This window comes from Muscardinus avellanarius (assembly GCF_963383645.1).
Source record: "Muscardinus avellanarius genome assembly, chromosome: 12".
Classification (NCBI taxonomy): Eukaryota; Metazoa; Chordata; class Mammalia; order Rodentia; family Gliridae; genus Muscardinus; species Muscardinus avellanarius.
The window spans coordinates 77,685,633-77,700,881 of NC_137798.1; the positions used below are offsets into that span (position 1 = coordinate 77,685,633).

At 43.4% G+C, this 15,249-nt stretch overlaps 1 protein-coding gene across 2 annotated transcripts in view; it reads left to right on the plus strand.

The window, feature by feature from the left end:
• Nucleotides 1-13,567: 13,567 nt before the first annotated feature.
• PSEN1 (presenilin 1) overlaps nt 13,568-15,249 on the plus strand; it is a gene marked incomplete at both ends in the record, with an annotated part of 45,280 nt that continues 43,598 nt past the window's right edge. Inside the window, one exon of one of the 2 annotated variants that reach the window (XM_080707420.1) lies at nt 13,568-13,654. In XM_080707420.1, the coding sequence (XP_080563546.1) occupies nt 13,568-13,654 (87 nt within the window). The remainder of the gene's footprint in view (nt 13,655-15,249) is intronic. The other variant, XM_080707421.1, reaches the window with a different exon arrangement.

The following is a 15,249-nucleotide window of genomic DNA, read 5'->3' on the forward strand; positions in this document are numbered from 1 at the left end:
AATGGTAAATCAAAGAGTAGACCTGTTACAAAAACAGGTTGACATTCTAGGGCAAATGGCGATGGTACCATGTATTCATAAATTATCTGGATTATGTATAACGTATGTGCAGTATCAGAATTTCTCCCATGCAGGTAATTTGTCTCGGCAATTAAGCAAGATGCTTCTAGGGACTTGGAGCCGTAAATTTGAACACACCATGATTGAGCTTCGAGTGTCCATCGTTGCAATTAATTCTACCCGTGTAGAAGTCGCCATAGTACAACAATGGATGGACTTGATACATGGAACATTGGGTTTCTTAAAAGATTGGGGTGGCATGGCATTCTGGGCATTCTTGCTGGTGGTAGCATGCTGTTTCCTGGTTGGATATATCAGACAAACTTGACAACGCACACTGCAACAACAGCGCATATTGGTGCAAGCTATGGCAGCCCTTGAAGCTGACTCATCTCCCCACATATGGCTCAGTATGCTGGATCGGTAGTCAGTGACAGGTAAGATCGTCCCCGGGACCATATCAACCTAAGACAGGGAAACAATCATGCTATTGTTCTCCCAATGACGGGTAAAAATGGTCCTTGAGGGTCGACAACCTAAGACAGACACGATCCCGAGCCTTATTTTAATAAAACAAAAAGGGGGAGATGTCGGGGCCCACTCGGCTGGACCGAGATGGCACCCAGGCTTGTTGCCAGCGTGGATTCAAGATGGCGCCTAGGCTTGCAGCCAGGTCATGAGACTCACAAGATGGACGTCTCCTTGAGCATGCGCAGTGTGCCATGCTACGTGCCTGCAGAATGATCAGTGACGCAGCACCTCGTGCTACCACCAGCCTGCCTATGAGAGAGTCAGAAGTGTGCATGCCCTAGCTGTGGGAAGCTTGGGGTTGGTAGGGAATAGAGGGACAGATTTTGATGCTGATATATATTGTGCGTGCTGTACTCATAAAGGAGGAAGAAGAAGAGACATATTATTGAGACATATTAAGGATCCATTAAAGAAGAATTCATATTTCAGCTGAAGAGGTGTCTGTGTCGTTCTCTAAGCCCCTGCGGGTTGGAGTCTTGGGGGACGATAGTGTTTGTTTGGTACTAGGGTTGGAACCCAGAGGCATTCTATCCCGGAGCTACACTCCCAGGCCTTTTTTTTTTTTTTTTTTTTTTTTTTTTTTTAACAGTCTCACAGTTGCAAAGGGCCTAAGTAACTGGGGCTGTCTGCGAACCCAGATCCTCTTGTCTCAACCTCCCAAATGCTAGGATTATAAGCATGAGCCACTACGCCAGGCTTTGGGAGAGAAATTTAAAAGAAACTTGGGGGCAGTGTCATTTGGTTGTCCACTCCTATAATCTCAGCCCTAGGGAGGCTGAAGACAAGAGGATAGCAGATTTGAGGCCGATGTGAGATCTTGGCTGGTTCTGAGGTAGGCTGGCTCTGGGTCCAAACCCCAGTACCAAAAAAAAAAATGTCATTAGGCAGGTACTGTGTATCATGGTCAGTTTTAGTTTTCTGATTACCTGCGGTTTGAACATTCCTGCATTCACCTTTGGCTCAATAAGGTAATATTTATGTTTTACTTTTAGCTTTGAGCCGAATGTATGCGTGATAATGCTGCTTATGTTGGTACTTTTACCACAGTTGGAAAACTCAAGAGAGCAACCCACTGCGAACCAGATATTAGGTTTTGGAGTTAGAAATGTAAGATACGTTTTTCTACTCCCTAGAGGCTTACCATCTAGGAATACAGTGGTTCCCAAACTTGGAACCCAGAAGTCCAGGAAGGACAGGATGGCTTCACTGGGTGGAGAGAGAGGGCACAGGTTTATTTTACAATTTTAACTAGCATCTTCTCATAGGTTAGTTTTCATTTTGTAAAAGGTGCTAGGGAAGTCAGAGGCGGCAGGCCGGGGGCGTCGCTCGGGGACTAGCCGGCGGGTCGCCCAGCGCGGGCGCCCCCTCCGCGGCCGGAAGCCCCGCCCCGCCAACGTCGCCGGGACCGGAAGTGACGACACCGGCGAGGCTCTGGGCGGGGCCTGCAGGGCAGCTCTGGGGGCCGCGGCTCCACAGCGGAAACAAAACAGCGGCGGCCGGGACGCGAGCGCGGCGGCGGGCGGGCTGCGCGGCGGGGAAGGGGAAGGTGCGTGAGCCGGGCGTGGGGAGACGGCGGCGCCGGGGTCGCGCCAGGCCAGGGCGCCGCGAACGGCGGGCCGCGGAGCCGCCTCCCGAGGCTGAGGGGCGGGGCGCGGCCGGGGCACCGTCGAGCCCGCGTGGGAACCGAGGGGGCGGCCCGGCCTCGGGGCGGGGGCGGCGGGGGGCCGCCCTGCGAGCCCGGCCTGGCGGCGCTGGCCTCCGGGGGCGTCTCGGGGCGCAGGTGTCTGGGGCCCGCGTTGATCGCCCTCCCTGGAGTGGAGCCCGAGAAAGAGGAAGCGCCCTGGGCTGGGTCGGCTTGAGCAACTGTTGGAACTCGCCACTCAGCTGGAGTGTGTCCTTGTCCAGTGGCGCGCAAGGCTGACTTCCCCCCGGCTCACTTGCCACTAGGGAAACGGGTCTAGTGCTTTTTCCTGGGTCGGGACTGTCACGATGCATGCGTGTCCAGGGCTTGCGTGTGTCTTCAGCATTTGCTTTTTCTTCCTTCTCGCATTGTTTTTCGAACGTGTGACACCGTGGTGATCAGAGCTTTGCTTTAGGCACATCAGTCGGGCGGTGGAGGCTGGAATGCCTAAGAGAATTGAGGTGACATTTGCATAATTCAGGTGATACCATGGGAGTTGGATCTACCGTGTTGGCAGAAGCTCTTTCAGCTGAAAGAACATGACAGTCAGTTGAGGAGCAAGGACTGCTGTAAAGTTGACCAGGAGGGTTTAAGAGAATGGGAGAGACTGTCTCAGAAATAAGGAAGTCAGGAAAAAACTAAAGAGGGGAAGGGCCAGGAAGTGGTTTGGAAGTATCACTTTTGAAACGTCAGCAGGTGAAATGTCCTATGGCCAGGACTAACTGTAAACATGAGTCACTTAAGTGGAGTTGCCAGTGGATGTTGGACTAGTAGAGGATATGCCTAAGAGAGGAAGGAAAAGAGGAGGCCAAGGACAGTCACTTTGGAGCATTTATAATGAGCGGAGGAGTAAGGGTGAGGAGACAGCTGTGAATGGGTGTGGCAGGAGGAGAACACCATTAGCAGCCTGTCAGAAAAGCTGAGGCTCGGTGTGGTGACACAGGCGTGTGGTCCCAGGACTTGGAAGGTTGAGGCAGGAGGATCGCAATTTCCAAGCTAGCCCACAGCTTAGTGAGGCTTTCAGCAACTCAGCAAGACCCTGTTTCCAAATAAGAAATATAATAGGTCTGGGGGTGTAGCCTGGAGGTAGAAACCCTGGGAGAACACACACACACACACACGCACACACACACACACACACACACAGTATTAATTCTTAGTGGGGCACAGTGGCATAGGCCTGTAATCCCAACTATAAATGAGATAGGAGGCAGGAAGAGTAGAGTTTGAAGCTAGCTTAGGCAATTTAGTGATACCATGTCTCAGAATAACAAAATTTAAAAGACGGGTAATGCAGCTCAGTGGTAGAGAACTTGGGTAGCATATGTAAGGTTCAGTCCCCAGCACTGCAAAAAAGAAAGTTTTAATGTTTGGTTTTCACAGTGCCCTGTATGAAGAGTTTTTTGTTGATCCAAATCAATGACTGCAGGTAACACTGCATATGATCAGATGTTTGCAAATTAATTTGATGTAAGAATTTTTTTTTGGGGGGGATGGTACTGGGGATGGAACCCAGGGGCCTTCTACCTCCGGGCTACACTCCCAGACCTATTTTATATTTTATTTGGAAACAGGGTCTCTTAAGCCAGTGGAGGCTGGCTTTGAACCTGCTCGAGCCTCCTGTCTCAGCCTCCCAAGCGCGGGGATTACAAGCGTGCGCCACCACGCCCGGCTAAGAAATTATTTCTTAAATTAAAATTGGTTGTAAAGCCAGTTGTGGTGGTGCACGCTTGTAATCCCAGCACTTGGGAGGCTGAGGCAGGATGATCGCGCAGGTTCGAAGCCAGCCTCAGCTACTTAGTGAGGCCCTCAGCAACTTAGTGAGACCCTGTTTCCAAATAAAATATAAAATAGGTCTGGGAGTGTAGCCTGGAGGTAGAAAACCCCTGGGTTCCATCCCAGTACCACAAAAAACTTAAAAAAAAATTAGTTGTATTCTATCCATTCCTACAGAATATTTGAGACAGTGCTTTGGGGGTAATTATAGCTTCATTACAGAGTTGTTGAAATTAAGTAACTCTTTGAAAAAATCTTTATAATTACAAGTTTAAGCCAGCCATGGTAGCATGCACCTGTAGTCAGAGCTACTCACAAGATTGAGGCAGCAGGAGGATTGCTTTTGCCCAGTAGTGTGTGGCCAGTCCAGGCAACATAGCAAGAACCTATCTGAAAGTAGTGAATCATACAGGACTGTAGTCCTATATCTACAATTCTGAAATTAAAAAAAACCCTGAAAACCAGAAGGTGTTTCATAGCTAATTTGACAACAGATTCTTACCTGAGCCAATGTATAGTCTTTATTTACCTTAAGACTGTTTCTGTTTCACTGTAGACTTAACAATATGCTTGGTTTTATAATTCTAAGACCCTGTGAGAACACTATGTTATTTGTATCATACTATTTTTATAGAACCCCTAAACTCTGAATTGTAGACACATTTTGTCTCAAGGGTTTCAGAGAAGGGATTCTGAGCTCATCTTAGTTCATCTTCATGGCATCCTTTGAGCCAGCATTACCATTATTTTATTTAATTATTTATTTATGTATTTATTTATTTATTTTTGTTGGTACTGGGGATGGAACCATTCTACCTCCAGCTATACTCCCAGACCTATTTTATATTTTATTTGGAAACAGGGTCTCTTAAGCCTGCAGGGCTGGTTTTGAACCTGCGCAATCCTCCTGTCTCCGCCTCCCGAGCATGAGGATTACAAGCATGTGCCACCACGCCCCGCTTTCTTTCTTTCTTTTTCAGTACTGGGGATGGAACCCAGGGCTATTCTACCTCCGAACTAAACCCCCAGTCCTATTTTTTATTCTTTATTTTGAAACAGGGTTGCACTGCATTGCAAAGAGCCTCACTAAGTAGCTGAGGATGTCCATGAACTATCCTCCAGTCTGGGATTATAAGCATGGGCCGGTGTAGCATTATTTTAAAACAATAACTCTATATACCATACCTCCTCCAAACTCAGCAGCTTAGAGCATTTATTCCCTCTTGAGGCTCTGCTGCAAGGTATAGGAGTATGGATCAGTTGGGACCATTCTGATTTCTTATTCTGGGGCCCAGACTGAAGGGTCAGGGGTTACCCATGGTAAACTCTTCACGAGGCAACAGCAGAAGTACAAAAAGATAAGGTCTACTGCAGAAGCATGGGTCAAGTGTCTGCTTACGTCTCATGTGCTGAGATCCCATTGATCAAAGCGAGTTATCATTGGTGCTAAAAGAATTGCTTAGCAGGCTAGAGCTTGGCACAAGATCAAGCCCAACATTACTGGGGAGAAGTGCCGTGGTCCTTTGATGATCTTGGGACCACTGTAGATCACGAAGCCTGAGGATGTCCAAGTGCTCATATAAAGTGGTGTATTTGCATATAACCTATACACATTTCCTGTATACTTTAAATCATCTCCAGAGCCGGGCGTGGTAGTGCACGCTTGTAATCCCCGCGCTTGGGAGGCTGAGACAGGAGGATCACGCAGGTTCAAAGCCAGCTGTGCTGGCTTACGAGACCCAGTTTCCAAATAAAAAGTATAAAATAGGTTTGGGAGTGTAGCCCGGAGGTAGAAGGGCTTCCAGGAACCCCAGGACCACCAAAAAAAATAATAATAAATAAATCATCTCTAAATAATACTTAATATAATGAAAATGCTGTGTGAATAGTTATATTGTTTAGGGAATAATGACAACAGTAAAGACGTCAATGTCAGTACATGACCTGTACAGACACAGGTTTTTTTTTTTTTTTTCAAATACTTTTTTAAATTTGTGGCTGATTGAATCTGAGGATGACAAATTTTTGGATATGGAGAGCTTACTGTATAGCCCTCCCTTGGGGAAGGAGTGAATATTTGATGAATAATAATCTAATATATCACAGATGGTCCACAGGGGTGGAGTGGGATGGAAGGAGGGGGAGAAAGTTAAAAATTAGGATGTATCACTATTGCTCTTTTTAGGATTTTGAAAAACCCTCTTGTAGGGGTAGGAAATTATTTGCTCCTCATCTTTTATAAGTCAGAAGGGTCTATGTATTCCTAAAGGGTTTTTGTTGTTATGGAGGGTGTGGGGGTGGTACTAGGGATTGAACCCAGAGGCATTCTACCTCTGAGGTACACTTCCAGCCCTTCTTATTTTTTTGTTTGGAAATAGGGTCTTTCTAGATTGTTGAGAGCCTTACCAGATTTAGTTTTTGTTTGGAAATAAGGTCTTGCTAGATTTGTTGTTAGGCTATCCTCAAAACTGTGAGCCTCTGGTCTCAGCTTCCCAAATACTGGGATTACAGGCATGCACCACACCCAGATAACTCCTAAAGTTTTTAATTAATTTTAAATGATCTTTTAATAACTTCAGTGTGTTTTATAGTTTGGTTACATTTACTGTTGGATGTGAGTGTTCAGCACTTGGGCTGCCTGTCAGGAAAGACTTGTCAATGTGATGTCAAGGCTGAATAAATACTATTTCTGGAAAAGAATAAATCACAAGCTTATTTGGTCCTTGAAAACTTTTTTTTTGTGTGTGTGTATGGTACTGGGTATGGAACCCAGGGGCCTTCTACCTCCAGGCTATACTCCCAGACCTATTTTATATATATTTTTTATTTGGAAACAGGGACTCTTAAGCCAACAGAGGCTGGCTTCGACCCTGCGCGATCCTCCTGTCTCAGCCTCCCAAGCGCAGGGATTACAAGCGTGCAACACCATGCCCAGCTCCTTGAAAACTTTTTATCATTACAGTGCAGATGCAGGAAAAATTACTTTTAGCAGTTTTCTAAGTGAAAGAAAAACTATACAAGTAGCTTAGACATTAAAGCAGGCATAAGCCCGTTGTGCTGAAGAAGCTCATGATTAAGTCTCATGAAGATATTTTTGTAGAGAAGTGATTCTGTTTACATTTAATCTCTGAGAGTAAGGAAAGAAAATAGTATCAATAATCATGTTCTATAGTAGATAGAGGTTTAGTTGTTACCTTGGATGCAGTGAGACTGAAAAAGGTACTTTCCTGTGGGTGCATCTTTGAGTGGGATTTTTATTTATTTTCTTTTTGTGGTACTGGAGGTGGAACCCAGGGGCTTTTCTACCTCCCCAGACCTGTTTTATACTTTATTTGGAAACAAGGTCTCACTAAGTTGCTGAGAGCCTCACTAAGTAGCTGATGCTGGCTTCCAACCTGTGCGATCCTCCTGTCTCAGCCTCTAAAGCACTGGGATTACAAGCGTGTGCCACCATGCCCGGCTACAATGAGTGGGATTTTTAACAAGCTCATTTTATTTATTTATTTATTTATTTATTTATTTATTTATTTATTTATTCAGGTACTGAGGATTGAACCCAGGGGCATACTACCTCTAAGCTACATCCTCCAGCCCCCCCCTTTTTTTTTTGGTGGTGCCGGGTATTGAACCCAGAATCATTCTACCTATGAACTACATTTCCAGCCCTTTTTGGTTTATATTTTGGAAACAGGATCTCACTAAGTTGCTGAGGCTGGCTTTGAACCTGAAATCTTCCTGTTTCAATCTCCCAAGTACTGGGATTACAGAGGTGTGCCACCATGCCTGGCCTCAGCCCTATTTGTTACTCTTTCTTTATTTTTTATTGTTTTGGTGGTACTGGGGATGGAATCCAGGGACATTATACTTTTGAGAAATACCCCGAGACCTTTTGTATTCCTTTATTTGGAAATAGGGTCTCACTAAGTTGCAGGTGGCCTCACTAAGTTGCTGAGGCTGGCCACAGACCTGCAGTCCTCCTGTTTTAGCCTCTCAAGTATTGGAATTACAAGCATGAGCCACCATGCCTGGCTTATTCTTTATTTTTGAAACAGGGTCTCACTAAGTTGTAGAGGGCCTCACTAAGTAGCTGGGTTAATGGTAAACCTGCAATCCTCCTGTCTCAGACTCCCCAATACTGGGATCACATGTGTATACCATGATGCCCAGCTCTGACAAGCTTATTTTGAGATTCTTAAAGTTGCTTTAGATACTCTATGAAATGCTAATGGATAGAGAAGGCTTTCTAGTTGGACAGACTTTTCAATGGAGCACATCTAAGCTTTGAGATTATCTATAGCTCTCCTAAGGCTTTTTTTTTTTTTTTTGTCTTTTTGTATAAAAAAGAAATTCTAGTTGCTTATTAGGGAGTGATTATTTTCTCTTGATCTGATTAAGCAAGTGTATTTATTTTTTATTAATTTATTATTTGTTTATTTTTTTGTAGTACTGAGGATTGAATGCAGGGGGATACTACCTCTGAGCTATATCCCCAGCCCTATCTTTTAGTCTTTATTTTGAAACAGGGTCTCACTAAGTGCTGTGGCTGGCCACAAACCTGGGATCCTCCTGCCCTAACCTCCCAAGTACTGGAATTACAAGTGTACTACCATGCCCAGCTAGCAAGTGTGTATTTTATTCATTTATGTATGTATGTATGTATGTATGTATGTATGTATGTATTTATTTATTTATGTATTTTTGTGGTACTGGGGATGGAACCCAGAGGCATTGTACCTCTGAGCTACACCTCCAGCCCTATTCCTATTTTTTGTCATTTTATTTTATTTTATTTTATTGGTACTGGGGGTGGAACCCAGGGGCTTTTCTACTTCCAGGCTATACTCCCAAACCTATTTTATATTTTATTTGAAAACAGGGTCTCACTAAGTTGCTGAGAGCCTCACTAAGTAGCTGAGGCTGGCTTCAAACCCGTGCCATCCTCCTGTCTCAGCCTCCCAAGCACTGGGATTACAAACGTGCATTACCACACCCGGCTTTAGTCTTTTTAGTTTTGAAACAGGGTCTCACTGAGTTGCGGAGGGGCCTCGCTAAGTAGCTGAAGCTGTCCATGAACTTATCCTTGGCTCCTGTGCCACCACGCCCGGCTCAGCAAGTATCTTTAGATAAAGGGAATGGACAGCAGTGAACTCAAGTGCTTTGCTCTCTCAGTCTTTGGCAGATGGCCAGAGAAAAAAGAACCAAGGTGTTCTTCTGTCCCCTCCTCCATCCTCTGCCATCCTGGTCACATGAAAGAGCCACCCTTCCTAGCTACTATCTTTGTGTTCACAGGGCTCAGCTGAGAATGTTATAAAATCTCAGAGTGTCTTAGGAGGAGTGCAGTTTGCAGACAGCCTCAACTACTTGGTGAGGCCCTCTGCAATTTAGCAAGACCCTGTTTCAAAATAATAAAAAATAGAAGCTGGGCATGGTGGCGCACACTTCTAATCCCAGTATTTGGGAGGCTGAGACAGGAGGATCTCAGTTCAAAAACAATCTCAGCTGCTACTTAGTGATGCCCTTTGTAACTTAGTGAGACCCTGTTTCAAAATAAAGAATTAAAAAATAGGAATGGGGGTGTAGCTCGGAGGTGGAATGCCCCTGGGTTCCAGCCCCAGTACCACGAAAAAATAAGTAAAAAGAATAAAAAATAGGGCTGGGGGTGTAGCTCAAAGGTAGATGTCCCTGGGTTCAAACCCCAGTACTGCCAAAAAAAAAAAAAAAAAAAAAAATAGGGCTGAGTGCTGGGTGTGTAGCTCAGAGGTAGAATGACCCTGGGTTTCCTCCCCAGTACTTCCAAAAGAAACAAATCTAAGAGTATCTTTTGCCATGCTGCCCAAACAGTCGGGTCTATGACCATACTGCCATTAGTTATTTTCAGCTGTTACTGGACCAAAATCAACTCTGCTTGGCCTGCTCTTTTCTTTGTACCAAGTCTGTGTTGCCGAGTTCAGGGCCTGCTGCCTGCCTCTTCATCCTTCTGAGCTGCATGTGACAGTAGCTTTTCCAAGTATGTTCCTCTGTAGCACTGTGATCAACGTGGATGACTGGAAAACCCCGGGCTGGGCATTAGATAACATTGGTTCTGGAACTGTCCTTCCTCTGTTATTTGCTTACCCCTTAACCCTGTACATGCAAATTCTTTTATCTTTCCTAAAGATTTTTTTTTCCCATGTCAAGGCATATTCTTTTCTTCAAAGTATTTTTTAAAGAATTAAATGGAGTAATGGATATGAAAAGAACTTTGAAAATGGTATTGTGATTACTATATTATTGATGATTCTTAGAAGACTGGGAGCCAAGTGCTGTGGTGCGTGCTTGTAATCCTAGTCCTTGGGGGGCTGAGACAGAAGGATCACAGGTTCCAGGACAGCCTCAGCAATTTAGTGAGGCTCTCAGCAACCTAGTGAGACCCTGTTTACAAATAAGAAATAAAATCAGCCTAGTGTGGTGACACAGGCTTGTAATCCCAGTACTTGGGAAGCTGAGACAGGAGGATTTCAGGTTCAAGGGCAGCCTCAGCTACTTAGGCCATCTACAACTTCATAAGATCCTGTTTCAAAATAAAGAATAAAATATAAGGCTGGGGGTGTAGCTCAGAGGCAGAATACCCCTGGGTTCAATCCTCAGTTCCTAAAACAAAAATAAACTCAGTCTAGGGGGAGGAGTGGTAGCTCGGAGATAGAATGTCTCTGGATTTAATTCCCTGTACCAAAAGAAAAAAAAGACTGGTCTGAGAAAGCCCCACTATGATGATGGTTTGTATGGTTTCTAGTGATAGCTAAACAGATCCTGTAAGCATAAAGGCAAGCATGGAAACTGCTCAAGTTACAGTGACCAAGTGTCAGCATAGCTAATGTTTTTTTAAAAACCAATACATGTCTGCATATGAAGAGTGGTTTTAGCAATTTGTGGATTATAAATTATTAATTTATGGATTATTTAATTTTTGGATTATAAATTATAATTTTAGAGCAGCTTATGCAATTATAGATTTTATTTGCTTGTTTTACTACTAATAAAAATCAGCTGAATATATCTTAGTCCTCATTGCTATAACCTTTTAGAGGGCAGGGATGGGGTTTCATAGAGACGTAATAGAGAACAATATATGAGTTTGCGTTCCTTTGTCAGATATGATCTTGGGCAAGTTAATTTCTGTGTGTCACATTGTTTTCATCTGTAAAATGGGTAAAGTGAACACAGTAAGTTAACTAAATATGCTCAGTGTCTGTCTTGAGTCTTTATGGAAATAAACAGCATCTGTCTTAGTGAATAATTACTTTTCTTATTAATATTCTAAATTCACAGTATGCATTTATATTGGTCTTATTTAGCGAATAAATAATCCTTTTTCTTCTGTTCCTATTTTATCAGTAAATGTAATAGTTTATTTACCTTTTATTTATTTTTACCTGCATTACTCTCTTGCCTTTATTTCATTTGGCTAACACTATCTTGTTTACTTATCTTGTTTCTGCAGGGTCATATGAGGATATTAGTGACAGATTTCTGATTTTTTTTTATAATATAGCTATACTTTAAATGATACATTATAGTTTTCAGAGCAGCCAGTGGAAGTGACTATTAAATTTTTAAATTTGACATCTTGTGGCATTTCTGGGTTAGCTGAGGTAAGAGATGCTGTGCTAAGTGTTTTTGTGGAAAGGAATAGCATAATATGTACTCTGCTCATCATCAGTACTACATGGATGTTAAAATTCAACCACATAGTCAGCTTATAAAAATTTGGATGCCTAGGATAAGGACATTTACTTTGAATACTCACTGTCCCTTGAAAACAGAACAGTTCTATCCACTTTTTTTTAAGGTGGTACTAGGGATTGAACCCAAAGGTGGTTCTGCCTCTGAACTACACCCCAGCTCTTTTTAATTTTTTTTATTTTTAATTTATTTATTTTTTTGGTGGTACTGGGGTTCCTGGAAGCTCTTCTACCTCTGGGCTACACTCCAAGACCTATTTTATACTTTTTTATTTGGAAACAGGGTCTCTCTTTTTTTTTTTTTGGTGGTACTGGGGTGGAACCCAGAGAATTTCTACCTCCGGGCTATACTCCAAGACCTATTTTATACTTTATTTGGAAACAGGGTCTCACTAAGTTGCTGAGAACCTCACTAAGTAGCTGAGGCTGGCTTCGAACCTGTGTGATCCTCCTGTCTCAGCCTCCCAAGCGCAGGGATTACAAGCATGCACCACCACACCCGGTTTGGAAGCAGGGTCTCTTAAGCCAGTGCAGCTGGCTTCGAACCTGCGTGATCCTCCTGTCTCCACCTCCCAAGTGTGGGGATTACAAGCATGCACCTCCATGCCCGGCTTCTTTTTTATTTTTGAAACACAGTCTCATGGCTAGGTGTGGTGGTGCATGCTTGTAATCCCAATACTTGGGAAGCAGAGACAGGAGCATCCCAGGTTTACCACCACCCACCCTCTGCAACCTAATGAGGTCCTCTGCAATTTAGTAAGACTCTTTTTCAAAACAATGAAAAAGGGCCGACGGCCAGGCATAGTGACGCACACTTGTAATCCCAGCATTTGGGAGGCTTCACAGGAAGATCACTGCTCACTGCAGCCTCAGCTATTTAGTGAGGCCCTTTGTAACACAGTATAACCCTGTTTCCAAATAAAGAATAAAAAATAGGGCTGGGGGTGTAGCTTGGTGGTAGAATGTTCCTGGGCTCCATCCCCAGACCTGCAAAAATAAATAAATAAAAAAAATAAAATGAGCCGGGCATGGTGGCAACACGCTTGGGAGGCTGAAACAAGAGGATCGCACAGGTTTGAAGCCAGCCTCAGCTACTCTGTGAGGCTCTAAGCAACTTATTGAGACCCTATTTCCAAATAAAGTTTAAAATAGGTCTGTAAGTATAGCCCAGAGGTAGAAGGCCCCAGGTTCTATTCCCAATACCACCAAAAAAAAAAAAAAAAAAAAAAAACCAAACAAATGAAATGATAGGGAAAAAAAAAACTTTGCAAAATGGCAAAATTACAAGGACTAGACAGATGATTTTATGGATATATAAAAATTAGGTTGGAGTGGGCAGCATGGAGAAAGAAAGGTTAGGAATATTCCTTTACTTGTAATCCCAGTACTTGGGAGGCTGAAACAAGAAGATTGCAGTTCAATCCTCAGCTACTTATGCCCTCCACAATTTCATGAGACCTGGCAAATTGACATGTTTCTGGTTTGCAAATCAGCCTTGTAACTATTTAATGAGTATGAATGGGCTTACTAGGATTTAATCAGCTTTAAGTAACCTGGTAAAATCTTATTTCAGACCTGATCTTGGACCTGCAAGTGACAGCAGCCTTTGAGGTCTTTAGACAGCTTGGCCTGGAGGAGAACACATGAAAGAAAGGTTTGTTTCTTAGTAATATAATTGATGAAAGGATTTAAAAAATAAGTGTTATAGTAATACACAAAGTTCTGTTTTCTTTTTTCCTTTTTAGAACTCCAAAAGGCTTTGTTTTCTGTGAAAGAGTATTTCTTAACAGTTGCTCCAATGACAGAGTTACCTGCACCCTTGTCTTACTTCCAGAATGCACAGATGTCTGAGGACAACCACCTGAGCAATACTGTACGTAGCCAGGTACAGTGCCAACCTCTGAACTTCCCTTGCCAGACTGTGGATTCAGTTATCTCCTCGCCTCCAAGAGATGCTGAAGGGGCTGGTCAGGTTTTCTCTACTTTGCCAAATTTGTGTATTTGTTGAACTTCGACTGAGAGAGAAAAATCATTGTGCCCTTTGGTACTGGGGACACAGGGTTTTGTCTTGTTTTGTTTTTAAATTTTTTCTGATGCTGGAGTTGAACCCATGGCCTCCCTCATGCTAGCCCAGTGCTCTACCATATACACTCAGGCCCACAGGCTGTTTTAGGGTGTGGAGGTTGAGCCAGATATGGTTGTATATGCCTGTAATCCTAGTACTTGAGAGGCTGAGATAGGAGATCACGGGTTCAAAGACAACCTCAGCAACTTACTGAGACTTTCAGCAACCTAGCAAGACTCTGTTTCAAAAAAAAAAAAAATTAAAAGGTATGGTGTTGTAGCTTGGAGATAGAATGCTTCTGATTTTGATTCCCCAGTACTACAAAAAAAAAAAAGAAAGAAAGAAAAGAAAAAAGATATGGGCATTGATATAGTTCCTCCCTGGCTAAGATATCTTCTCAACTGAAGACTTCTCCATGTTCCCAAGGTATAAGCTTCTCATAGTCCACATTGTTTAGTATTTTAGTGTCTTGCTCTTACTTTTCTATGAGTACATTTTATTCAGTTTTTCCAGTGCCCAGCACAGTTCCTAACAGTGTTGTGACTAAACAAGTGCACATGTGAGGATTAAGTGTAAAAGTCCCATTCAAGGGAGGGGATCAGGAAAGGGCTCTGGATAACGTGGCATGGGTCATGGAGATTCTTCCCCAGCTACACACACAGGCATCAGGTCGGCCTGTAACTCATTAGCTAGCCATTAGATTGAGCACTGACGCCAGAGGAGGCCTGTGAGATGACTAGAGAATTATAGGATTTTTAGAGGTGGAGCCAGAATGAAGAAAAACACAAGGCCAGCTATAAGCTCTGCAGGGTCCGCCTGTGGGCGCAAAAGGCTAGAAATCATCAGCCAGATGTGTAGAAGTTAGTCCATGTGATGAGCAATCAAACTAGAGCACAAGGTGACCTACAAGTTTTTCTAATACTCCAAAGGCTTAGGATTTCTCACTTTTTCCATCGGTAAGAATAGGTAAAGCCCAGTGTGGTGGTACACACTTGTAATCCCAGCATTTGGGAGGCAGAGACAGGAGGTTTACGGTTTGCAGACAGCCTCAGCTACTTAGGCCCTTTGCAACTCATTGAGACCCTGTTTTCAAATAAAGAATACAAAATAGGGTTGGGGGTATAGTGCAGAGGTAGAATGTCCCTGGGTTTCAGCCCCAGTACTGAAAAAAAAAAAGAAAGAAAGAAAGAAAGAAAGAAAGAAAGAAAGAAAGAAAGAAAGAGAAAGAAAGAAAGAAAGAAAGAAAGAAAGAAAGAAAGAAAGAAAGAAAGGTAATTTAGCTGAGTTTGGTGGCACACACCATAATTCCAGTATTTGGAAGGGTAGGACAATAGGGTCTCAGGCTCAAGGCCACCCTCAGTAACTTAGCAAGACCCTGTTTCAAAACAAAAGTAAAACAGGGCTAGAAAGCCAGG